The sequence below is a fragment of the Hippoglossus hippoglossus genome, chromosome 6 (assembly GCF_009819705.1).
Source record: "Hippoglossus hippoglossus isolate fHipHip1 chromosome 6, fHipHip1.pri, whole genome shotgun sequence".
NCBI lineage: Eukaryota > Metazoa > Chordata > Actinopteri > Pleuronectiformes > Pleuronectidae > Hippoglossus > Hippoglossus hippoglossus.
In genome coordinates this window covers 9,549,693-9,575,306 of record NC_047156.1, presented here as the reverse complement: position 1 = coordinate 9,575,306, position 25,614 = coordinate 9,549,693, and the positions used below count along the sequence as shown (strand labels likewise).

General features: G+C 40.1%; 4 protein-coding genes across 6 annotated transcripts; 1 reads left to right on the top strand and 3 right to left on the bottom strand.

Annotated features, from left to right (window-relative positions):
* Positions 1-824: 824 nt before the first annotated feature.
* odf3b (outer dense fiber of sperm tails 3B) lies at positions 825-6,110 on the bottom strand. Of its 3 annotated transcripts, XM_034589099.1 has the most exons (9): positions 5,989-6,110; positions 3,968-4,130; positions 2,366-2,480; positions 2,070-2,273; positions 1,786-1,887; positions 1,573-1,694; positions 1,338-1,478; positions 1,144-1,260; positions 825-1,111 (listed from the first exon to the last, which is right to left on the bottom strand). In XM_034589099.1, exons 2-8 carry the CDS (start codon positions 3,980-3,982, stop codon positions 1,168-1,170), a joined length of 792 nt encoding a protein of 263 aa, XP_034444990.1. In that variant the 5' UTR covers positions 3,983-4,130; positions 5,989-6,110; the 3' UTR covers positions 825-1,111; positions 1,144-1,167. The 3 variants fall into 3 exon arrangements, with proteins under 3 accessions (XP_034444990.1, XP_034444988.1, XP_034444989.1); XM_034589097.1 differs by having other exon boundaries at positions 825-1,260; XM_034589098.1 differs by lacking the exon at positions 5,989-6,110 and having other exon boundaries at positions 825-1,260; positions 3,968-4,213.
* A 688-nt stretch (positions 6,111-6,798) lies between these two features.
* On the bottom strand, positions 6,799-10,158 carry zgc:77752 (uncharacterized protein LOC393862 homolog). Its single transcript, XM_034589191.1, has 12 exons — positions 9,968-10,158; positions 9,784-9,864; positions 9,538-9,656; positions 9,117-9,254; positions 8,758-9,029; positions 8,350-8,652; positions 8,005-8,250; positions 7,811-7,927; positions 7,615-7,716; positions 7,426-7,506; positions 7,241-7,351; positions 6,799-7,138 (listed from the first exon to the last, which is right to left on the bottom strand). The coding sequence occupies exons 1-12, from the start codon at positions 10,156-10,158 to the stop codon at positions 7,016-7,018; spliced, it is 1,884 nt and encodes a 627-aa protein (XP_034445082.1). The 3' UTR covers positions 6,799-7,015.
* Positions 10,159-12,118: 1,960 nt separating this feature from the next.
* LOC117763786 (ADP-ribosylation factor 4-like) lies at positions 12,119-17,384 on the bottom strand. Its single transcript, XM_034589196.1, has 6 exons — positions 17,167-17,384; positions 16,245-16,325; positions 16,024-16,133; positions 14,829-14,900; positions 13,672-13,797; positions 12,119-13,549 (listed from the first exon to the last, which is right to left on the bottom strand). Exons 1-6 carry the CDS (start codon positions 17,231-17,233, stop codon positions 13,466-13,468), a joined length of 540 nt encoding a protein of 179 aa, XP_034445087.1. The 5' UTR covers positions 17,234-17,384; the 3' UTR covers positions 12,119-13,465.
* Positions 17,385-19,515: 2,131 nt separating this feature from the next.
* Positions 19,516-24,522, top strand: si:dkey-30c15.2 (uncharacterized protein LOC558938 homolog). Its single transcript, XM_034589193.1, has 12 exons — positions 19,516-19,673; positions 19,794-19,837; positions 20,157-20,220; positions 20,375-20,506; positions 22,155-22,259; positions 22,526-22,575; positions 22,672-22,791; positions 22,897-22,942; positions 23,103-23,174; positions 23,316-23,469; positions 23,571-23,653; positions 23,738-24,522. Exons 1-12 carry the CDS (start codon positions 19,641-19,643, stop codon positions 23,891-23,893), a joined length of 1,059 nt encoding a protein of 352 aa, XP_034445084.1. The 5' UTR covers positions 19,516-19,640; the 3' UTR covers positions 23,894-24,522.
* Positions 24,523-25,614: the final 1,092 nt, after the last annotated feature.

Below are 25,614 nucleotides of genomic sequence, written 5' to 3'. Positions count from 1 at the left end.
TTCTATAATAATTGTATTTACTCGTGTTACATCGTCTTTCGGCCCTACGTTAGATGGAGCCTATTTGTGCTCAATGTTTGTGTTGAGTAGCTGATTGTCGAGGCTTGTGGCAAATCCATGGGTGTGTGGACTGAGACACATAAATTCTTCAAAGCACCAAAAATGTATTTATTTTCATAAAATTATAACGTCTTGTTGAAATAATTCAGTTGTTGCTGTTATGTAGAATTTTTTTATTTGCCAGATTAACGGCCTTTGCTTTAAAAACACAGGTGTAACATTGACAGCAGCCATTGTGCGTGTTGGCTCACTTTAAATGTATTAAACCTTAATTGATGTTATGATGAGTACTTAAGTAATTTGCTGCAGATACTGTCATGTAAACTATACAATCATACTATACTCTGTATTATCTCTGCTTATGTTACCACACTATTATCTCTGCTTATGCATATCATGTGTGACAAGATGACCGCACCATGTGTGACCTGACATGATGTCCGTTGGTGACCTGCCTCATGCAGGCAGATTCATCATGACTTTTATCACACTTTCTCTTTACACACACACACATATTTGCTTCTTAGATTAGATTAGATTAGATAGAATTTTATTTATCCACACATCGGGGGAAATTCACTTGTTACAGCAGCAGGCAGGTCAAAAAGAGTTAGACAAGAGAATAACGCACATGCATCACCTCTTTCTATATAAAAGAGCACTCCCGAAAACATTTCTTTGTCTTACCCATCTTCATTGTCCGCATGCTGTAAAATCTGTTTGACCTTCTTTGACAAAAGAATAATCGTGCACTTTAAAGACCATTATGGTCAGTTCTCTTTATTTCAGAAGTCTCGCAAAGTCAAATTTCCTCCACAATATCTACCGAGAATGTGAATTAAACAGTAAGAAGAAAAAGCTGGACTATAAAAATAAGGCGGTTTGAAAAGGACTTTCACAAGGATCGTGTTGAATTAATACAAATGTAATGACACTCAAAACACAGACAGCGTCATAAGCCTGATAAAGTGGCAATTACCAACAGAACAAGCTCTTAATCTGTGGTGATAAAATATGATCTAAGGAATCCAGAGTCACTTTCTTCTTGGGCTTTATTTGACGCTCTTGTGTGATTTCTTTTCAGTCATAATAAGAGATCACGTGTCGTCATTCAGGCACATTGACAATGAGGGGTGAGATGAATTCTGAGTGACGAATCCCGAAGGAGAAGCTCGGAGCTTTAGCTTTTGTCGTGGTCACCTAGAAAGACAACATTTAGTAAGTGAACGACATTCAAACCTCCTTAATGATTATTAAATATAATGGGGTTTTCTTACCCGCTCAGGACAGTGGGAACCAGGCCCTGGTTTCTGTGTGGTTTCACCAGGAGCAAAGTTGCGGCCCGTCATGCTGAACTGTGGCGGTTTCTGACTGTAAGTACAGGGGTCCACCACTTTGTAGGCAGCAGGGCCAGGAGTCTAGAGGTAAAATTAATGTATAGAGAACAAGAGTAAATCACAAGATTTCTAGATTAAAAAAAATAAAATAGATTTCATGATTGTGCACATGTACCTTGTTCAGGTCCTCGTGGAAGCTTCCAGTTTTGCTGCGTCCACGGAGTGAGTGGGCGGGAGCTGTAGCTGTGACCACAGTCCTGGGCCCCAGCACAGAGGGCAGTGTGTACGAGGCTGGACCTGCAGAACGGGGCCATTGCTAAACTTTATATTCTTTCTACCATGAATGTTCTGAAAAACTAAAGTTGACCAAAAAAATCCAATATGTTACCTGGTGTTTTGTTGATGCGGAAGTCTTTGCTTCTCCCAAACAGAGAATAAGCAGGAGCAGAGAGAAAGGTCATCTTTCCTGAAAGCTCAGGGGAGTACTGGCCTGAAGAAGCACCAAGGGAAGTTTATATTTGTAAGTAAAAAGTATCTGATGACAGACTCAAATGACAACAGTCTGCATCATCACAGAACTGGAATATTGTTCACATGTATCGGAGATCGACAATGTTTCATTTCCACCTGCTTCTACAAAGTGTGTTTTTATGTCTAATTGGTTTTGCTGACCTGGTCCAGGGCCCTGGAACAATCCCTGCTCCTTTGAGCGGCTGTGCAGTGAAAACGCAGGAGCGCCGCCTGTCCCTGTTCTGGTGATGTTAGAGTGGATGAGGTACTTTGGTCCAGGGGAGCAACTTGACATTTCCTGGTCATGACGCGTCCCAAAGCTGAACATTGGTGCTTTGAATTTAGTAGGGTCATGTTTAGAAACACCTTTATGGGAGGAAACAAGAACGTACAATGTCAGTTATAAAATAAAAATGGTGTTCGAGGTGAAAAGGGCTTGATGGAAACTTTGACTCTACCTGTGAGTCCAGGCAGCGCATACTTCGGCCCTGGGCTACCATAGAGGGCAGCTATGGGCCCTCTTGGTTTGTGGGGCCTCCATGTTCCAACCCAAAGTTCAGCATTTTTTATTTCCTTGAAGAGATTGTGAATGAAAGCACATTTGTAGTTTTTGCTTTTATGTCATAAAAGAAAAGGAGTAATAAAATAAGCTGTCACTCATACAGTGTTGCTGTAGGGGGAAATAAGTTATTTTAAAAAGTGACAAAATGCCATCTAGGGCTGTCTAATTCCAGGTATTTGAGTGGATGGTTCAAATATTATTAAGTACATTGTGAAAAAGTGTTACAGTCACTTACAGATCTGTCCACCACAAAGCGTTTGAGGGTTTTAGTAAAACAACCAACTTTGATGGAAAACTGTCACCCACAGACCCACAGTCTCACAGACTTAAATCAAGTTGTCATAAAACTAGCAAAACAATCTCATTGAAACTCAACAGTAAGATACAGAGTAAAACTAGAGCTGCGAGCAGAACTGTGCAGGCCCGAGCACTTGAGATCTCGGGACCTAATGGTGTGGGGGAGGGCGAACAGGGACCGGGCGCAACGGCTCCGTGTTGCGAACGTTTTGTGCATCGCAGGAAGGATAAACATGTAGCTTCCCGCGTCCGTCACGCAACACTGGACCACACCCACTAATCAAGCATTACGGTCCACACCATCAAGTGTAGACCACACGGTGAAAATTGAATGTAAATCGAAATTAAAGTTGTAAAAACAAGGCTCACCTCCATTTGGCAGTAGGTGGTGCTATTTCTATCACTACATACAGGCTAATAGACAGGTCAAAAACCCCTCTCTTGTTTCCCTTCAGGTCTTTTTCTTTCACCTTTGCAACAGTCTAAGACATCAAAGGAATCTATGAACATTGACCCTGTCACATTAAAGCAAACAGACAAAAAGGAATTCTTTGCTTAATGAATCCTCTTTATATAAAGCCCGTTTCGAGTTAAATAGTCACAAACAAGTGTTATTCTTTCATTTTTAACCCTTTGATACACAACATGGGTCAAAAGTGACCCGGCTCAGTTTGTATTTTCTATATCTTTCAGTGAATGAATTTATCCATTCAGTATTTCAGGTATTCCCCCATTAATCCTTATTTGAATTCTTCCTTTGTTACTTTTTGAACAAAAATCATTTTTGTATCTTTGCCCTTCTAATGCACAACATGGGTCGAAAATTACCCGTATTCATTTCCTGTTTCTTTGCTTTATGTTTGAAATAAATGTATTTTATCATTTAATATTCTAAGTATCTTGTTTTTGATTACCACAAATAACTTTTAACACATGGGTACATAAAGTATGTATTCACTCCCGAACACCTGCAAGTAAGTCTTATATTACAATCCATTACTAGTGAGAAAGTGAAATATGTACAAGCTGTTAGCTAGCTAGCTTCTATTCTGGCTAGCTAACCATAGCTAGATCAACAGAATAAAATTCGAAATATAACAGTATATACTTAATAGACTGATAGATGTGCATTTGAAAATATGATTTGGATTTTCTTTATCCAGAGTGTTAGTATGGCTGGTCGCAATCATTTCAGACTTACGTTTGATATGATCATAATGATGCTGTTTCAAGAACAGGATGAGGAAGATGAGAAGGCAATTCTTGGTCTTGATTCTGAGTCTGAAATCACTGATGCTGAGGACCCAGACTATGTTCTACAGGATCAAGCTGGAGTTGTGGGCTGGTCTTGGAATCCAGCTCTCCTAAATCAGAGAAGGAAGAATAAGCTTTAAAAGAATATAGCAAAGAAACACCCAGCCATGCATGAGATAACACAGGAAATTAATACGGGTCATTTTTGACCCATGTTGTGCATTAGTAGGGGTTCGGATAGCTTGTGTATAACAGGGTTAACATATTCAGAGTAATCACCTGAACAACTAAACTCAACAGTGCAGTAAATCGAGGAAAAGACCATAATGGCACACGAGAAGAATGACAAACAGCTGATAAACTTTCCGCTGTACCTTGCAGAATTGAGGGCCAACGAGAATGAAGAGAAGAGCAGACAACAACTGCAGAAGATGAAAGAAATGTTCATTATGTACGATGACTATCAGGAGCCCAGTGAGGAAGTGGCGACAATGAAAAATGAGAAAAAGGTGGCAGATGACACTATAATTCTAGAGGCAAAATTCTCGAGCTCTTAAAATTGCTGAATATCCAGCTCTGCTAACAAAGAAGACTCTGCTGAGACAGACTGGAGAAAACTTCAGGAGAGAAACAATGAGGTCAAAGCGAAGCTGACAGCTTTTTGAACATATTTGAAAATTCACCAAACGTCGCGGGCGCATTAGTCTTGGAGAAAATGTACGTATTCTGGAGTAATTGGAAGTGGTTGTGGCAAAATGTCTCAACAGCGCCTCCTAAAACGCAGCAATTCTGTCTGGTTTAACCGATCTTCACGAAATTCAGTATACATGTGTATCATGACCAGACGGAAAAAAAGTCCTGCCACCATTAACGCAACAGGAAGTTGGACATTTTGGATTTAGTGGCCATTTTTACACAAGAGAGCTGTTGTTACACACATGTAGTTTGAGGGAGATTGAACAAAGTCCACTAAAGTTACAGCAATTTTGTGTGTCACGGCCATAAGACTGCATTATCAATGTCTTGAGGCCCTTCTGACAAAGTTTGACATGGTTTTGGTCAATGGACGAGGAGGAGTACAGATGTTAAAGTGACACTCATTGATTTTGAAGTTGATATGATGAAAGGAGGAGTTTGTTAAAATACACAATGTGTAAAACGGTCGTCAAAATGGCCGACTTCCTGTAGTGTTAATCAAATCAGTGCAAGGGACTTTTTTGTCGTCCAGTCATGATACACATGTGTACTGAATTTCATGAAGATTGGTGAAACCAGAGGGTATTGCTGCGTTTTAGGGGGCGCTGTTGAGCCATGTTGCCACGCCCAATTCAATTTACTCCAGAATACGTACATTTTTCATGCCTGACGCGCCCGCGAAGTTTGGTGAGTTTTTGAGTATGTTCAAGCCGTCAAAATGCGATTGATTTTCCTAAATAATCAAACTAAAAGCAATAGGTCATTCGCACTGTTGGTGCTCGGGCCCTAAATAGCAGGGTTGTTTCCAGGGACTAGTTTCAAGTCCAAATATTTCACCATGAAAACATATAGCTCAATGAAATATTAAGTTTTCAGGGCATAACAAAATTAAGACATAAACAAAAAACATATAAAGTGCATGTCTCTCTGTATTTCTGGATCCTAAATTATTCCATTGGCTAATTTACTGGAAACTATTTTTTTTGACTTACACCTGAGCAGCAGTAACATCAGTCACTGATATTTCTTTTAGGTTATTTAATAAAACTGCTAAATCATCATCTATCGGTGTATTCTATATATTTCAATTTTTAGGTAAAGTGAATATAGTAAACAAATGTACCTTGTCACAAATACAAGATGTCTGCAGAGGACATACAAGCTTATGAAACCAGTGACTGCTTTCATTGAGACTTCATGGTTAAATAAACTTAAATGAATAATAAAATGATATCAGATAAAATAGATGAATGAATATATAAATATGTTTACCTTGTAAAACTCCTGATCGTACTGCAAGTGGCCCTCTGTGGCAGCTTTTATTTCAGCATGTTCTCTAAACCCAAACTCAGATTGTTTACTGGTTGTCAACTTCACCGTAACAATGTTTCCATGGAGATGGCTCTTTGACAGGCGTGCTTAATACGTGTGTGTGTGTGTGTGTGTGTGTGTGTGTGTGTGTGTGTGTGTGTGTTTAAACAGTGGAGGAATTCTCAGCATGTGAATACAGTGTACGAATGGTGTAAATGATTAATTATGTAAAAAAGGCTGTAACAGGGGTCAAATTTAACTAAAGTACAGGAGCTTACACACGAGTGAAAGTAGACATGAAACAAAGATTAGATCAAATCAGAAAGATTCAATCAATCTGTGACATAATTTTAAATTATATGAATGTTAAGGCAAATTAATCAGTTCATCACCTAAGACTCAATAAAAAAAATCGGCTAGAAATATTTGTTCATCTTTTGCTCCCTTTTTGATGATTGACACTGACAATAATTTATTGTGTTTTGTTGGAGTTCTGTGAAAATATGAGCGAAAACACAAACAACAGAGCATTTAAGATCATAGTGTTCAAAGTTGTTCTTTGTATTATTTTTTATTTTATCTAAAAATATAGAAGCAGTAGAAACAGCTGGTTTTGAACTCACATGAATTGTCCACTTGTTATATTTAATAAATATAAATAAATTATAATTGGGTTGTAACAGTAAGATGTGAAGGAGACTCCCTCACGTAGAGCTGCAAAAATCATTCTTTTCACTGCAGATGTTTTAATATAATGTAAATTAATAACATTAATGCAGGCTCGAGACATGTGACAGTGAGTCCACACCCTGAAACGGAACAAATGGAGTTCACCTTTACACCTGCTCTGTTCTTGCAAGACAAAATGTAGAAAATGTAATAAAAGTAAAAAAAATTACACTTCATGATTTTGTTCACAATCGGGTTTCCAGGATGAAATACTGACTAATTTCAAATTAAAAACTGCTCAGGTTGTTGCCATCGTTCTTCAGAGTGTAGCACTGGTGCTGCGGGTCCTCGTCAGCTGTCTGTAGTTGTGGAAAGTTTCTCGCAAACTTGACTTTAGTACCTTCATCAAAGTTGCAAGGTTTCCAATTTCCTCTTGGGGGCGCTAAAAACAAACAAACAAATACTGAATTCAACATATACGAGTCTTTCAGGAGCAGAAGCATATGTGAGGCTTTAACGCACCATCATTCCACATGTGTCTCACCTTTGTAAGCGCTCGGATGAGCCGCAGCAGCACCTCCTCCTCTCTGTGAGGACACAGGCTGGTCACTGTGCTCACACAGCTCAGCAGGCAGTAGATGGTGTGTCTCTGTGGCTGAAATAACAAATAACTCTTCAACTCTTTCTTAAAGTTTCATCATTCTGAGCCTGGTGCACCCGTGTCCTTACCTTCTTGAGCACACTGAGAGACTTTCTGTTTTTTGCTCCGATACACAACCTGTGCACATCCTCTGTACTTAGAACCGGCTCCTGGATTAGGATTAAGAAACAGAGAGAGACTTTTAACACAGTGTGTGAAGCCTCTCCTGGACACATTGGTGTAACTGGCATCACGGCCTCTTGTTGAATGTCACTGACCCTTAATCTTTCCAGCCAGGTCCACAACAGGCAACTGAGAACGTGAGGGTCTGACTCAGTGACCAGCAGAGCCCATCCACAGTCACTACTGTTCAGCTCCTCCTGTTGTAAAGTGACAGTATTATTGAGGCATCAGAGGACAAACTTAAAATGATATGTAAAAACAGCTTCTCACCAGTGTTTTATCTTGTTTTACCTGCAGCAGAGCCGATCTCTGCAGTATGGTTTCCCCTGGAGTACCGTGGCCTGCCAGCGCCTGAGCCACAGCCCGGGCCACTGAGGTTGGGCCTGGATTATGTGGATTTCTGCACTGCTTTCACAAGACAAAAATCTGAATGATTTAACGCATTCACATTTTCAGTTTTATTCTAAAGCAGGAATCATAATTACCTCAATGTTGGAGCTGTATTTGGGAAACGTTATCTTAGCTGTGCACAACCTCTTCGTGCAGTTGTTGCTGGTTTTCATGCTGGACATTGGGATGTTGTGAGACTCCTGTCTGGAGATCTGGTGACCCTGTGAAAGTTTGGCAGCTACCGGACTGAACAGCTTCAGATCAGGCCGCACCAGATCCTGCACACACCAGTGCTTCTCATTTCCAAGAGCTGCGGTGCAGTATGGACTCAGCTCCAGATCCTTCAGGACAGAAGGTAAGAGAGTGAGAAAAGCCTCGATGATGTTTCGAGGATTATTCATTTATTTAAATACTGTTGGATGCATAATGTGAAATCTGACCTCATTTACTGTGATCTTGCTGAGGTCAGAGTCGCTGTAGCTGCGTTTGTCCAGCAGGACGTCTCTCTTCCTCTCCAAAAATCCCAGTGGCTCGTCCCAGGAGGACACCGACCCCGAGCCCTCCCACGAGCCCTTCTGACCCTCCCTCAGCAAGGGCAAGTACTGTTTGGCCACCAGGGTCTCCCTCACAGTCCTGCTCAGGGTCCTCAGTGCTGACCTCTTCTCCAGCTCAGCTTGCACCTCTGGAGGAGCAGGGAGACCCAGGGCCAGGCAGGAGATGCGCACACACAGGAGGTACACCACCTGATGAGATGGTGCAGTGGCAGTCAGAGAGGACAATGAGTTCTGCAGTGTAGTCACGTATGGTCATGGCACAGGATTAGTGTAGTGTAATGATCAAGTCCTCACCTTTGGTGTTTGTCTGAGGGTGCGTCCCTCCTGGCCGTGCAGCAGCAGTGACTGTCGGTTCAGGTAATGCTGCAGGGTGAAGGGGGCTCCGTGCCGCAGGCTGAGGTCTGGATACTGGACCAGCTGGGTGCCAAGCAGGCGAGCAAAGTCAAACACCTGGCTGATCTGTGCCCGGGTCTGGATAGAGCGAGGCCGTTTGATCCGCACGTAGTGGACGGCCTCGCTTGGGCTGATTCGCAGGGTGTAGATCAAGTAACAGGCTATCAGCACACCTGAGCAGTGAGAGCACATGAAACAGTGAACATACAGGACATGACAGAGACATGTGCCCACGCCGACTGATGCATGTTGATTCCTACCTGTCCTGCCCAAGCCTGCATGGCAGTGCACGGCCACTCTTCCCTCCCTCACTGCAAACGCCAAAACCTTCACCCCATCAATTATCCCAACGAGGGAGGACACACCGAAGTCCGGCATCGCAAAGTTGTAAAAGTAAACTGCAAAACACGGGAGTGCATTTAGGAACATAATGTAAAATGATATGGATTAACTGTATTTGTAGAGGCACAGCACACAGTATAGTGCAACTTATTAGTTAGTGTCCCACAGATACAAACCACTACTCAGCTGTCTCCTATAATATCTGTTAATATCTTAACTGTTTCTATTTATTCACATCTCCCACTTTGTGATTGACAAAGGGCAGTCAGTGCAGTTCTAATCATCTTAACTTGGAATCGTCTCATCAGGATAATGTATAAAAGAGTGAGTAATTCTCACCGTCATTGTCCATGAAGATCTGTGGGGAGTACGTGAAACCACTTTCAGGGTTGAGGGGGGGTCCACAGTGAGCGTGCTCTCCTGGGAACTGCATGTTGACGATTGACCGGATGTTCAACCTGGGAAAAAGTCCAAAGTATGAAGACAACATGAGACACTAGTCTATATATACTCATGAATCATGCATATCCAGACACTGCACACACACACAAACATTTGCAGGAACAAATAAAAAAAAGTGATTACCTTTGAAACTGCTCTATGATGTTGTATTTCTCAATTAAATGTTTGGATGGCCGTGCCATGGCAATTATATCATCCGTCACCCTGGCATTAAAATGAAGTTCACAATCAGTAAATGAACACTTACTGTTTTTGCTACATCCTATAAGCAAATAACATCCATGGGGCTGCAGTCAAACATTCTCACCAGGAGGAGAAAAGGCCTCGGATGACCTGTTGGTTTAACGTCCAGCACTCTGGTCCTTCATAGCGACAGTCTATTCCTCCACAGGCCAGCAGACAGAGAAGTCTGGGGGGGATGGCCCTCACCAGGTTCTCCCTGGCCTGGGAGTAGGAGGGCCGTGGTACCGGTATGTGCGAGGTCAAGGTCGGCATCATCCTGCACCTCAAGATCCGCCTGAACCACCACACTGCAGATATGAAGAACTATGTCTCGTCCGGGCTAACTCGCCATCTCATATCACTGAGTTTCTGCAGTTTGAAAAAGATACAGCTCGTGGAATTAACCAGGTAATCAGTGATAAATTGGATGATTAAAAATGCATGAATCAAATCAGAAACGTACCTTTCTGATTATGTTGGACGGTGAAGGTTTTAATCCCATGAATATATCATCGTGAACCGAGAAGAAGCGGAAGGGGGTTGAACGCAGCATGTGCTCGTCTCTGCTGACCCCCCCTGCTGCTGACAGACACACACTCACACTGGGTTTGCTGACCCAGCTCCACTAATCCTGATTAACTGTCATAAATACATTAGAACAGACATTCACACACGATCACAAGCCAATTATATAATGATCACACCTTCACTTATAATCACTGTGTATTACCTGCTGCTGGTGTGCACGGCTATTTAGATTGAGCTGCCGAGCAACTGCTGATAATTGAGCTCGCTACTGTTAACATCCACAAGAACATGTCAATGTATCCTGGTGTCATCTAAACACATCAGCAGAGTTTCCCTTCCTTCTATATAAACAGGTTTAAATATACAATGTATGAGCAGAATCATGACTTTAAAAGAAGCAGTTGTTGAACTTTGAAATTAATTAATAAAAAAAAACTATTTCTGATCGTTTCACTTTAATATATTGACCCAGTCTTAGAGCAAAATTACACAAACCATACAGTAGGTTTTGCTGCATGCAGCTGTGGACATGTCGCCCCCTGCAGTGCAGCGATGGGAACAGTATAATACTGATAGCAATTTAAGGAGAGAGGTGGCCACACATACTGCTCCTCTATAGGTGAGTGATATTAGCTCCTGTCAATACAAACACAAAACTGTTTTCTTACCATTTGTAAGTTTACTGCTTTATTGTTGGACAGGCAGGTCCAGTTAGTTGTCTGTGTACACTTGTAGAACTCCTGAAGAAAAGTCTTCAAAGGATTTTACACATTCACTCCAGCCCAACATAAAGAAAATAGTTTATATGAAAGTGCTGCTTTTTCTCTTGTTGTCGAACTCGTATCTTCCTGACAACCTTATAACTAGAAAGACCCTCAGCAGGGTGGAGAACTCCCATAAAACTGTCCCAATATGAAATCACAGTAGAATTCACAAGATCGGGATTTCTTTTTAGATCTGCTCTAAATTACACACACTCATACAAACTTGTCAGATTTTTCTCCTAAAGATCCATGAATTAATGAAAAATGCCTCATCTTGCATAAAGAAAGTGAAAACTGATCCAGATCCTCACTCAAATTGAATGAGTTCCTCCCTGACTGATTCTGCAACCTACTGCAGGTTTTCGTAGTAATCTGTCCGGTGGTTTTTGTGCAATCCTGCGACAAACTAACGCAGACCAACCACTTTTTTTTCTCATGTACCACCTTATGCAGAAACCACATTATTCTGAATGTCTGTATGTATGTGTCTGTTTCTTAAACAAAACATTTACATAAACATGCTGACACGTTCTCTCTGTGCTTCTCCTCTCGTGTCGTTCAGTATCTTTAGTAGTCAGAGCAAAGGTCTCACACAGAGCAGGGCAGTTCTGCTGTATTGCTCCTAAGTGCAAGATTAAGTAAGACACGTGAAAGCTTATTAAAACCTGTTAGTTTTTCCTGGGGCCATCATCAGCATGACAACAGAAGCAGTTTAGTTTGCCTCCAGCTTAAACAAAGTCAATGATGAAAGGAGAGGCGACAGCAGAACACATTTCTTCAGCTAGTTCCTGGTAGAAACATAACCTGAAAGTGAAGAAGCATGACCCACATCTGTGAATATAGTAATCAGAAATGTTTTATATATTAAATGGGTTAAAGCGTCATATCCTGGTGAGATGACGCCAGCGTATTCTAAAGCAATGACTTGAGTCCAACACAAGTAATATTTTCAAACACTGGCTTTATTCAGAGCTTTTTTGTAAAATATTTTTAGCGAATAATGTTCAATACCAGCAGCTCAAGAATCTGCAAGCATAGGTTGGAATGTATGACCCAAATAAATCGATGGGCAGGTAAGTGTTTGTGTTTCCAAAGATGAAGAATACAATACAGAACTTACCAACAACCAGTACAACAAGGTCAGCACTAAGCACTGTGCAACACAAAAGAACATGCTACTTTAGTGATCTGCACTGAAATTGGCCTCATGTCAACACTTCAAAATGCTTCCTTCCCCTTTTAGGGTTAAATAAGATTTACTTTCAGAGACAATACAGGAACCGACACTTTTATTGGATCAGTTTTCATCATGGTTGTTAAAAAGAAAGGAAGAGGAGTGAGGACAACTTCACAAATGTTCAAACAGGATCGATTCCTGGTTAATGGTAAAGTCAAGTTGCGATGGCGCCATCTATACTCGACCGATTGTGATTCTGCAGCACCTCACCATGCACTGCAGCATGAGTGGAAGTATGCTATTGCATCATTTTCTCTTTCAAAAGCTAAAAAAGTCACGAAAGCATCTTAGGAGGGAGCATGACCTACGAATGAGATGAGGGAAGGATTAGTCAGATTTGTGTAGAGGGACCAGAAGGCACAATGTTCCTTTTTTGGATCCATTTACAGAGAGGCCACTTGGTTCCACATCACCGACAAAATCTATCTGCGAAATCACTGCAATCCTCCGTCTCGTTCAGGCCTGAAGATAAATGATTTGGCATGAGATCGAGGGCAGAGCAGTGAAGAGAACAGAGTCAGGGCTGCAGGGGAGTCAAAAATCCACGAGGGACTCAAACAGCTGCGGCAGCTTAAAAGATGTCCGTCCCCAAAACTCTAAGGTCATATCATCGCCCCCCCCCCACACTTAACTTAGGCTCAACAATGACTAGAAGTCCAATGATGAGGCAAGTGGTTGATTACTGCAAATGCTGCCTCAACAGAAGCCAAGGTGTCGATTGGAAAAGCCACTTGCTATTTATTGTTTGATTAATTTCCATATTAAGCCATTTGCTCAATGTGTAACTGGATTAAAACTTGTTGTCAAGTAAGAGTTTGGTAACAAATGGAGAAAAGTACCGAAAGTGAAAAGATAATATGTTAATAGCACTGATAACAAAATAAGAAACAAGTAATAGTAAAATTTCCCAAAGATGATTATATTGTCCACCAGCCTCGTCCCTCTTTGAACATCGGTGCTTGAAGACCAAATGTTTCTGTATGAATGTCTGTGCCTTCGCTCTCCTGTGCTGTGGTGTTCAGTCTCTCTCACTCTCTGTCCAGCCCGTCCTTCATTACTTGGAAAGTTCTCTGGATAGCCACTCCATTCCTTCATACAGCCCAGTGCCCTGGGTGGCGCAGGTGGACTCAATGTGCCACTGTGGGTTCAGAGATTTTATGGTTTTAGTTACGGAGAACATCAATACAGCTCTGTGCACATGCTTACAGATTTGAATTTTACTGCAGGTGTAGGGATCGTGCCTCTGATCAGATTACTCACAGTTTTGTTGCGGAGAGTCTGCAGGCGAAGTCTGTCTGAGAGTTCGCTGACTGATAAGGCATTGGGGAGGTCCTGTTTGTTAGCAAACACCAGCAAAACTGCGTCTTTCAACTCGTCCTCCAGCAACTAGAGACAGAAAATAGATAAGAACAGGAACAATGAGATTTCGTGTTTGCCTGAAAACCTAAAAAAGAATCTAAAAATAAGAATTTTAGTCCCAGAAAGAAGTCTAGTCAACAGTTCAACCATTTCTGTTTTAAATAAATCCATTGGAGTTAACTACGATTACATCGATATGGTTCGAAATGTGCAGAAAAAGGCAAGTGACTGTATAGAGGGACCGCCAAAACCAGCTGTGGTTCAATGGAGCAATAATGCAAAACAGGGTTTCTGCACAATGAATGAAATGTAAGATACAATAAACAATAATATTCAATACCAGCAGCTCCAGAATCTGCAAGCATAGGTTGGAATGTATGACCCAAATAAATCGATGGGCAGGTAAGTGATTGTGTTTCAAAAGATGAAGAACACAATACACAAGTTACTAGCAACCAGTACAACAAACTCAGCACTAAGCACTGCCAAAACAAACACAGAGCAACACAAAAGAACAGGCTACTTTAGTGAGCCACGCCGACATTGGCTTCATGTCAACACTTAAGGTGCTTCCTTCCCCTTTAGGGTTAAATAAGATTTACAATACAGGAACTGGAATTTTACAATATCATTTATAATTGTGGTTGTTACAAAGAAATGTATGAATTGCAATCGCAATATGAACTGATCCTCTTCACGACAATACAGGGTCTTAATATCTCTTTAACACATTAAAAAAAAAAGATTTTCAGTTTCACTTGACCTGCATCTGTTAGGTCATATTTTACCTACAAAAATATTGTCATCCAATTCAGAGCTTTCACATTCCATGATATAAACAGGATTTGAGGGGAAGTAACTGACAAAGATTAAGTTTCAGCCAACAACCGAAGACAAGAGTGTGACTCTGCTGTTGTAACTAGTGTGGGAGGCTCATTCCACATCTGAGGAGCCAGGAGGAACAAACAATAACACTATTTGTTCTAATTTAGCCACGTCACAGTGCACACTGATGATAACTTACCACCCCTACTGAGATTCACATAATAAATACGTACCATCTTTGAGAGTTCTTCCGCAGACTCTTCCACTCGATCTCTGTCGTTACTGTCCACCACAAAGATGAGGCCCTGGATGGACAAGACAGTCAAGTGGTTAGATTTACCCTTTTCTGAATTTGAGTAATGAAATGAATGTACGGTTACTAAAACACTGCTGATGTTTGGATTACAAAGATTTTGAGAAATTGTCAATTATTGTTTTAGATCCAACAACAAAAAAAATATCTGGGGAAATGAAAGTTAATTTTTATAAAAGTGCAACTTTAATAAATATTTTCAAACAGCACCAATCATAATCAATATGATAAACACACTATACATATATGTTTTATATACATAGATGTATATGTATTGTTTTAGAAGAGTCACTTTTACATAACCTAAAATGTAATTTGTAAGGCTTTCCATTCGATTACTTATTTTGTTTCTCTCTCTCTCTCTCTCTCTCTCTACAATCGTCAAAAGTGTGTCAACATTTTACGTCAAAACCTCAGAGAAAAGTTGTGCAAGGCTGATTTCACATAACAAAACGGCACAACATCACTGTGGTATGAACCTAAAGTCGTTTACGATCCTCCAGTAAACCGTGAGAAGACGAAGAAGATGATGATCAATGGCTCCAACATGTTTTCTCTTCAGGTTCATACCTCAGTGAAGTCGAGCTGCTGTTCCATGTGAAGTCCCCTTTACACAGTTTGCAGCTCTGAAGACTTTAATGTGAAGTGTTTCCACACTTGTGAGGACTTGTCTCCGCCATTTTTACATTACAACATTTACCCCAGAGAGGAAGGCGTCGTCATGTGAGCTAAACGAGACACGGGATTGGCTGGTTTACTGACAGGTTGATCTGCAGTTTGCCAGCAATTCAGCTACGTAGGGAGCTCGAGAGCAGTTTTCAGACATGCACTCCAGAGAAAGGCAAACTCCGAACAAAAGTTTAATAAAATGTTATTTATTAATAATATAGAACTAAACTGTATTCTGGTAAAATACTAAATGCATAACTTTTACATGTATTTTTTACTTAATTTCCTATACATATAAAATACAGTTTTGGGGAGTAACAGAACATTCATCTATTTTAAGTACTAGAATGAAAACACAAACATTACTGTGACATTAAGTGTTATCTGAGGCTGATTGGACACTTGTCCATATTCTAAACACAGCAGAGGGACAGTCCCTCTCTTACCTGTGTGTTCTGGAAGTAGTGTCTCCAGAGAGGTCTGATCTTGTCCTGTCCACCGACGTCCCACACAGTGAAACTAACATTTTTATATTCTACCGTCTCCACATTGAAACCTGTGCAGGGGGGGGAGAGAGAGAGAGAGAGAAGGAACATATTTTAACAACACGTGTATTGCTAATGTGAGATACACATTAAAAAAAAACTAATTATTGATAATCTCTTACCAATGGTTGGGATGGTGGTCACAATTTCTCCGAGCTTCAGTTTGTACAAGATGGTTGTTTTCCCTGCAGCGTCCAGCCCGACTGCAGAGGAGAGAAATGTGGTTGACACCAACATTTACATGAGGGGAGGACGAGAGCCACAGATAACAACATGAACTCTGTATTACATAACCAGCGTTGTCCTATAGATCTCCACACAGCGGAGGACATGTGACCGTACGAAGCCAATCACCTGCACCGACACTGAATGATTCATTAACGAGCCGGGGAAACCAATTCATCATTATTACAGCTGCTCTTAGTGTTAACAAACAGTTCAAGTGACAACACGTCAGTCCAGTAGTAACCGGAAGTAGCCTTTAGAGTCAATAGTGACTAACGTCCATTTAATGTGAGGACTTAGTTACATGATAACTAGTTAGATAAAGTAAAGAAAAGAGGCAGCACTGTAATGAGTCACTATCTAACATGGTTGTTCACTAAAAAAATAGAGCCAATCATCAACGTTATTTTAGTAAGAATTATCGGGTACAAGACAAACCTTGTTTTAACGAAGCCAACGTAACGTCCAAAAGTATTGAAGTAATTTGGTGTTTATTTTAAAAGCTGTTTCCGTGATAAAGTCGCCTCTAGCAGCCGAACTCCCTTTTAACAACACCCGGACTCCCATCAGCCGAAAAACTTGCTTGTCAAAGTGGCTCTTTACTTTAAATTCCCAAACTCCAACGGATCAAACCAGCCCCGCGTTACTTTTAACTCCCGCTTCGGTCCCGTGTCCTTCTTTCTTTTTACTTCAAAAAAAGTTTTGACACGTCCAGAAGCCGCCCCCCCCCCCAAGCAGCGCGTCGGGAAACTAGCTAACTCCCCGTCGAGCCGCGGCTAAAGCTAACGAGCGCTAGCCGCACCACAGGCGCCCACTCACCCATCAGGATCCGCATCTGCTTTTTGCCGAAGAACTTGTCGAAGATAGAGGACAACGTGAGGCCCATGGCTGAGCGGGGACGGGCGAGTGTTCTCGGGGGGTAAACGCTGGTGGCTTCGCTCCGGCAGAAGAGAGGCTGTGATGGAGGTTTCTCTCTGTTCCGGCTGCTCTGATTCACCACGACTGCCACGTCCGGGCCAACGTGGAATCCGCTACGTCATCACTTTGAATCAACTTTATCGACACGCGTGGACGGACAGTGACGCGTTCCGGTGCAGTTTCTGTGAAGACGTAACATTGAAAGGAGGGTTGGGTTCAAATACAAATAAAATATAAATGAAATAGAGTCAAAACAATTAAAAGATGTTGTGATGAAGATAAGAAGAAAGAGGTCAAATGTTTGTGTTAAAAATATAAATGAAAGTGTTAAATGAAATAGAATACAAACAATTAAAAGATGTTGTAATAAAGATACAAAGTAAGACATACAATAAAAGGAGAATTGGGTTAAGTGCTATTGGTTTTTTTTGTGATGAAATGCAATACAAATGAAACATCAATTACAATCAAGATATGGTTGGAAAAAAAACAAATTTGAAGCAAGGTTCTCACGTCATTATCGATGTTTTGAACTTAATTAGAAATTGAGCGCACTCATGTCAGTCTGCTGCTCCAGTGATGCATAGACAACAGAACACAATGCACGAACATACACAACATAAACACATGCACACACATAAACAAATCCATTCTATATACACACATACATATCTCCTCCTCTTCTTCACTCTCACTGCCAGACTCTGACAGAAACGTGATCATTATAATGTGAAAAACTGTTTTCGTCACTCGCTGTTAAATGCAGGCCCGATTTCTACCACCAGATGTCACTACATTACAAACGTGGATCAAACTAGTGTGCTGGGTATAATCAGTGCTATGAAGGACAAAACATGACATAAGTATAAATAAATAAACAAACAAATAACATAAATTATTAAATAAATAAACAGTAACAAATATTTTGTGATGAAAAAGGCTATTTCTGTATTTCTACTTTTCATTTATTTCTACATTTATTCGTTTGTTTTTCATACATTTATATATTTATACAATAGTTATTTATAATTTTTTCAATTATTTATTCATTCATTAATTCTTTCTTTTATTAATTCATGTCTACATTCATTTTTTTTTCACGAGCACGTTAATTTGTTAAATCATCGTCATATCAGGCCAGCATGAAATACCAGGAGCGGGCGAATGTGTGTGTGTGTCTGTGTGTGCCCCCAGACAGCACACACACACACACACACACACACACACACACACACACACACACACACACACACACACACACACACACACACACACACACACACACACACACACACACACACACACAAGCCAGGTGAGATCAGAGCTCGTTCACGTGAAGCAGCCGGTCAGGGACAAACAAGACACAGTGTTCAAAAACCAAGTTGAAAAGAAAGTACGATGAAGTCTATCTTGCTCTTGGGTTCACAGTGAATGAAGGAGGACATGAGGAGAGACCAGTGTGTATTTTAGGTCTGAAAACTCTGGCAGCTGACAGAATGAGACCCAACAAATTAAGAAGACACTTAGAAACATTACACCCCAGTCACATGCATGTGTTCTTTTTGGTTGAGCTTTATCATCGTTATCATTTTTGAAAAAGTACAGACTGATGGAGGAATGTAGTGATAAATGTCACCAAAAGTACTTCAATTAAGTTGAATTCAAGCAAAGTTATTGCACTATTCTTTGAAAAAAGTGGCAAATGTCACAAAAAGTTGTTTGAAAAAGGTTTTTTATTTGCACATCAGAAATTCCTGAAAGTAATGTGAATTTAATGTTCATGTGTATGTTATGTAAATACACATGTTAAACTTGGCCCATTTTGTCATCATTTTGTTGGGGCAGGGGAGCGGGTGGGGCAGGAAACATATTCTAGCTCCAAAGTGGGGCATGACAGAAAAAGTTTGAGAACCACTGTTCTATGCAGTGGAACAAGTTACTAAGACATTCTCAGGACAGCAGATGATAAACATGTAGCCTGGCAGCAGAGGAAATGAAAGTATCTGCATTTGTTTTTTTGTCAGGAAACGTGTCCCCAACAGCCCAGACAGGGTAATTATCCAAATAGTACAGAGGGAATTCCAAATCTCATTCTTTTGTCTCCCTTAATGGTCTGAATTTTTTGAGACTGTTGGTAAGACAAAGAATTTTCCCATTCTACTTGGGGATTCCCATGTAAAAGCATGGAAGTGCCACTGAACCACCCACAGGACAAAGGCCAACACACAGGCTCAGAGCAGGTGGAGTCAAAGCAGCAGCACGTGACGAAGGTGCAGGTTTTTATATAAGTGTGCTGTGATGGGAAAACTTTTTCACAAAGGTTTGTTATGGAGAGAGGTGTGAATTTTGGATAGACTGATAACTGGATATTTACCATGGACATGAATGGTATACTGAGTGGAGATCAGGTAGGTGTTACTCTCTTGTCACTGTCAATCCCAAAAATTCAATGAACAGCTTCTTTGCTTGAAAAGGTTTTGCAGGGAAACAATTGTCATGCATTCCTTAAAATTGTTTTTTTTTTTCAGATTGACGTTCTCACCACCATGTACTTAGTGTTACTCACTCCCAGGTAATATGCTTCCTCACACTCTATCACTTTCATGCTTGAGTTATCAAACTGGCTTTAAAGAATTAGGTGATTTCATCTGCCAAACCAGTAATTTAACAAGAGACAGGCTGGTGATTACCTTGTGAATTCCTTCACTTCCTGTTCTGTTAAAATCACTGACACCTATTTTCCTCATAGAAACTTTATTATTCGGCACTGCCTTGTTGCTCACTCACACAGTTTGCAAATTTAAAACTTTATACACATGGTCAAGAATCTGATTAAATTGAATGTGTTGCAGACATGATTTAACAGTTCACATGTTTCTGATTTAATGCAGTGTGGTTGGGAGTTTTTCTGTCCTGGTAGTGTCCATAGTGAGAAGGAAGCATCTACAGCAACAGGTGAGTCCAGTTGTGTGTTTTTGTCTACGTGCGTGTCTGCATTCTTGGTGTTATATGTATTTCATGGCTAGTTAAACAGTTGAAATTTATATATATATATTTTTTGATAGTTTGTCACCACTGCCAAATAATCCATAATATCTTGATTTAACAGGTGCAGCTCCTCGTGCAGCTCGCCCTGGCAGACATTCTGGCTGCTCTGATCCTGATGTCCACCAGTGTCATGAACAAAGTGGGAATCCACAGCAATGTCCCCATCTGCCAGTACAGCCTGCCACTGTCGCTGGTGAGGAACAGTCACTTTCACTCTGCTAGACCAAAGCTGTCACCCCTAGAAATACATCATTCGTTTTATTGTGTGGTGGTGGGGTCGTTGAGAAGGTGCGGAGAAGGAGGGCGTTGGATTGAATAAAAATCCTCCAGGGTTTTTGCGGTACTTCCCATGATGGTCTCAGGATTTTCACTGGGTCAATTGGGACTGTGACTCAGCAGTGTCACGTCATCCCAGTAAAATACTCCTTATATCGCATCTATAAAGTCAAGTTGTGAGCTGTTTTGATGTCTCAGGTTACGTAAACGTTGCTGTTTCTTCAGCCCGAGAGGCAAGTATCATGCTGTAAAATTATAAATAGTTTTAGGAGTTAAAATCGAAAAAGGGTTATGATCCCTCTGTAAGTCTTTTGTTAACTACATTCAATTAAATCCAAAGTTTTGCAAATATTTCACATTACATTTTACATTGATAAGACTTAAGCATATGTATATTGATTTTACATGAAACAAAAAGAGAAAAGATTAGAAATGTTGGAACAAAAACAGAATGGCACAATTTCTCTATACATTTTAAAGGTCTTGACCCTTTATGTAAAGTGCCTTGAGATCATGTAGAGTATGATTTAGCACAATACAAATAAAATTGAATTGAATTGATGGAATTAAGTCACACAAAATATAAAATGGTATGAGCCCACATCAGACTACTAATGAAAAATAATATTAGAGAAACATTAATTAGAGCAGGAGTTTCAAAGACTTCGGCGCATTCTGTACAAGCTGCTGTATATACATGTAGTGTACTGTATACATATTTATATAGAGGATATCTAAGTTAAAACACTACAATTTGAAATTGAAAGTTGAAATGGAAGCAATGCCGACTGTACAAAATTAATTTACGGATCTATTCTTCAAAATCTCCGTATAGATAAACTTTTAACAGGTCACCACTCTAACTATTGAAATGTTTTTTTAGAAGGTTTTAAAATAAAATACATGTAACTGACTGTTCTGATGAAAGTAGAGCAGCTTTTTTATGAGCAGGTTATAAAACTAAACTGAATAGTAAAAATGTCCTCAAACAGACTCATAAAGAATGTTCTCATAAAGACACAGAGAAAACGCCAGTCACCTACTGGAGAAATGTTATTCAACATTTAATTGAGCCGTTTGACATTTAAAGGATTGTATAAGATTTATGTGAAAGGGATCTATTGGCAGAATTTCAATATGAAATATTCCGAGTGACGTTTTCACTAGTGTGTTTCATCTAAATTGTTTGAAATGTTGTTTTCTTTACCCTAGAATGGGCCCTTTATATTTATATACTTAATATTTACATCGGGAGCAGATCCTCTCTACAGAGACCGCCATTTTTTTTTTACAGTAGCCTTAACTGGACAAACTAAACACCTTTTGAGTTTTTATGACAACTGAAGGCGACCACAGGGGGAAGGGGAGGGTGAGGTGAGGGGTATTCAGCTGCAACATAAAACCTCACCACTAGATGTCAGTAGATTCTACACTCTGAACCTTTAATGTATGAAAGCAAATATTTGTACCTTTTTTCAGAGATGTATTTACACTATCATCTTTCATCTCCATGATACATTCTGCCTCACTATATATTCTCTATGTGTTTGTCTGTTCTGTTCCAGACATTTTACTTTATTTCATTTCTGCTGGTGGTCATGTATGCATGGCAGTCGAAGAATGCGATTCAAGGATGGAGAACGAGACCGGCAGAGGACGAGGGCGCGCAGGTAAACTAGACTGTATTTGTGGATTATGATTTATCACAACACGAAAAAATATTATAGTATATATATTTTTTCGGAAAACCGTTTTAACATATCGTGTTTGTTTTTAATATTTTCTTTTATGTCATCTTTTCTTATTTCTGTTTTGACTCATTTTGACCTGTGTTGTTTTATTTCCATATATTTTGTAATTTTTTTAATAAGTGCTATAGAAATAAAGTGTCATTATCATTTAATCATTTTTCATCACCTTCTGTCTTGGTTTACAGAGTCAGTGTAGAAGAAAAATGGTGGCTATGCCTGTATATGCCATCGTGTGGTGAGTTCAGGAACTTGAAACTAAACCTTTCCAAAATATGGATATCATCCCTGGTGAACTGAATTTAATTCTGTCCCTTTCTCTCCAATATCACAGGCTGATTCCTATATTTCTGTACTTAGCATACGTGCTCACTTCCTTCATAACCACAACGTTGCTGATTGCAAACAATAACCAGTCACAGGTCTTCCATAATGAAAGCAAGTACTGCACCAGGTGAGCACACAACCTTCAAAATGAACTTCTTCCAAAGACGTTACAGAAGTGAAATAATCTTTTCTCCTGTGTTTTTCACTCTTTGGATTTTCCTTTTTCCCTCAGTTGTATTTTGTTCTTGCACGTCTGGGGAGATTCCTGCTCGGATACGGTGAGTAAGAAACTCTCTCATTGTACACGTGCCGTCAACTCTCTTGTACACATTCATTTTATCTGCAGTCTTGCATTTCACAGATTTTATGATTGTTTCCTCTTCCGTTTTGGTTGCATATTGTATTTATTATATAAGCATGTTCCTTTTTCTTTAACAGGATGTAGTCCATGATAACTTCATCAAAATATTTCTGGTCATTGTGGTGATACCAGTGATGCTGTCTTGCTCCGTAAGTCATAAGCAACTGCACAATTTAAAGATTTTCTTTCGTGATTTTTCACGATGCTATTTAAAGGCTTGTATAGTGTATTTATTTTTATATTGTATATTGTGTGAGCAAAATGTAATCCCTGTTTTTTTCTTGTTTCAGGTGATTTATTATAAGGTTGGTAAATGGTATGAAAGATATCAGCATCAGGGTCTTTTTCCAGTGGAAGGAGACGGGCGTTCGAGAAAGCGATTCAAGACAGTGTTTTCTACAGCAAGAAATATGGTGATGGTCATCTTAGTTTGTTGGGCACCAGGTACACACACACACACACACACACACACACACACATTTAAAGATCATGTATTTCATCTCATTGACCTTAACTCAACGTCAGCTGGCTCTTCTATGTTGCAGCTCTTGTCCTCATTCTGTTTTCCACCCTGATGAGATGGACAAATATTGAACAGCGCAGTCTATTTGGCCTTTATATGATACAGGTATAAGATTTCACCTAATGAGAGAAAAGAAGAATTTTATCTGATTTTTGAGTTGCAAATAGTTATTTTTGTTGTCTTTTTCAGGCTGCTGGTGTGTCCCTGCAGGGCTTCCTGAACAGTATGGTTTACGCCTGGAGACGACCAAACTTCACCGAGGCCGTTCTAGGGGAGAACACCCCCCTGGTGGCACACAACCGCCTGGCCTTCTTTGATGAATCGCTAAGGACCTCATCCTGTTGACTCTAAACACACAAGGGAGAAACTGCTGGAACAACTATCGGCCTGATGACGACTGATTGAACACTTCATGAAAACTAAAGACTGAAACATGAAGCAAACATGAAATGGACTAAAGAGGAAAAGAAAAGAAAGAAACATGAAGACTGCAAAAGATGAATTTGTCATGTAATAAAGTCATAGTAGCTTAAATCACACTTTTTTTTTTATTAATGGGAACATGGGAGTTGTGTTGTATTTATTTGAACTGTTTTATATAACATTTTAAAAGATGCCGTGAAGAGTTGTGTAATTAATGTGATGTGTGATTTAGTTTTTGTTTTATCAAATGTATTTGTATTGTGTCTTGAGGCGTATTTAACCTGTTGTTTTAATGCTGACTTGTTATTTAACTGTCGCTCTGCACGGTTTAAGATAAGACCGATGGAAAAACTGTGAGGGTTTCAGAAATCTGCTTCACATCTCTGTCGTTTCAGAAGCACATGTCACCAATGATAACACAGAGTTCAGCCTCAGGAGCAAGCATGTGCTGGAGCAGTGAGCGATGCTCAGTGAACACTGTGTCTGGTTTGTTGTGTCTGTGCGCAAGCATAACTTATCTCATAAAATAAAGTGTGGTTTGTGCAACTGAGGTCTTATACAGAGACTTTTCTAACATATGGTCTCACATACACACACACACACTCACACACACACACACACACACACACACACACACACACACACACACACACACACACACACACACACACACACAGGTTGACTGCAAGCTCATTTATGTCCTGTACTGTAAACCTGGTGTTCTGTAGTAACTCTGCACAGTTCATTCACTGGCCACATAGACACATCTAAAGGTTTGATGTAATACAACAGAACAGTTACACTGTCACCATCTGTTCCTTCAGTGACTGTCTTTCCACACTGTTTCCTGCTTTATTTGGAAATTACTGTTGTGACTTTACTTCCCGTCTTCTTTTCAGTTTCTTATTTGCTCATCAGAAGAATATTTAAAGCCTCGTATTTCACATCATGTGTGAAGAACCGTATGTCAGACAAGTGCTTCTTGTCTTTGTTCCCTGTGTTTTACCTGATTCACATGCGTTTGCCCATTTGACTGTTTGATTGGATTGGAGTTTTTTGTCTGATCCCTCCTGACCTTGTTTCGCCGTTTGCCCTCCACTCCCTGGTTTTATGACTCGTGCCTGTTTGAAGACTTTTGTTCCCGTTTGAGTTTAATAAATCTCAGCTCAGCCTCAGCACCTGGGTTAGGTCGTCTCTCCTGTGTTCCAGTTGCATATTTACAAAACCCATGGATTGTCACAATCGAACAACTGAAAAAAGACAACAAACACCTTTGTATGATGGCAACTTGATTTTTTTTTTTTTTTAATCTATGCTTCTGGCTGTACCCATTAACTTTACTCTATTTCGTTTTTAGATTCATAATTCGATGTGCCTGAAATATGTTGCATATTCATAGACAACAATGACTGTGCAGCACAGTGATCCTGAAAGAAAGCATTTGTTGACCCCAGTGCAAGTAATAACAGTATTTACCAGTTGATAGGTCATATTGTTATTGGCAAACCAGATCACACCTTTTATTGTTTGTCTCTACATTTCAATCAACAGGGTTCTCAGTCAGAGGCGGAGCCCGTCCTGTAGCAGCAGGACTGCATGTTCATGTGCTTGTGTGTACGCATACCTTTAATTATCTGCCCGGT

Bases quoted from the DNA above. Each gene is read 5' to 3' on its own strand.
- odf3b (XM_034589097.1), bottom strand. The intron at 2,274-2,365 runs GTAGAGTCAAAG...CCTCCCATAAAG, and splicing joins TGCGCTGCCTGGACTCACAG to GTGTTTCTAAACATGACCCT. The intron at 1,479-1,572 runs GTACATGTGCAC...TTTTACCTCTAG, and splicing joins TCCACGAGGACCTGAACAAG to ACTCCTGGCCCTGCTGCCTA.
- zgc:77752 (XM_034589191.1), bottom strand. From the start codon at position 10,158: ATGATGCCGACCTTGACCTCGCACATACCGGTACCACGGCCCTCCTAC. The intron at 9,865-9,967 runs GTGAGAATGTTT...TTTTAATGCCAG, and splicing joins CGAGGCCTTTTCTCCTCCTG to GGTGACGGATGATATAATTG. The intron at 9,255-9,537 runs GTGAGAATTACT...CGTGTTTTGCAG, and splicing joins GATCTTCATGGACAATGACG to TTTACTTTTACAACTTTGCG.
- LOC117763786 (XM_034589196.1), bottom strand. From the start codon at position 17,233: ATGGGCCTCACGTTGTCCTCTATCTTCGACAAGTTCTTCGGCAAAAAG. The intron at 16,326-17,166 runs GTGAGTGGGCGC...TCTCCTCTGCAG, and splicing joins GCAGATGCGGATCCTGATGG to TCGGGCTGGACGCTGCAGGG. The intron at 13,550-13,671 runs GTGAGTAATCTG...CTGAACCCACAG, and splicing joins AGACTCTCCGCAACAAAACT to TGGCACATTGAGTCCACCTG.
- si:dkey-30c15.2 (XM_034589193.1), top strand. From the start codon at position 19,641: ATGGACATGAATGGTATACTGAGTGGAGATCAG. The intron at 19,674-19,793 runs GTAGGTGTTACT...TTTTTTTTTCAG, and splicing joins GTATACTGAGTGGAGATCAG to ATTGACGTTCTCACCACCAT. The intron at 23,175-23,315 runs GTAAGTCATAAG...TTCTTGTTTCAG, and splicing joins CAGTGATGCTGTCTTGCTCC to GTGATTTATTATAAGGTTGG.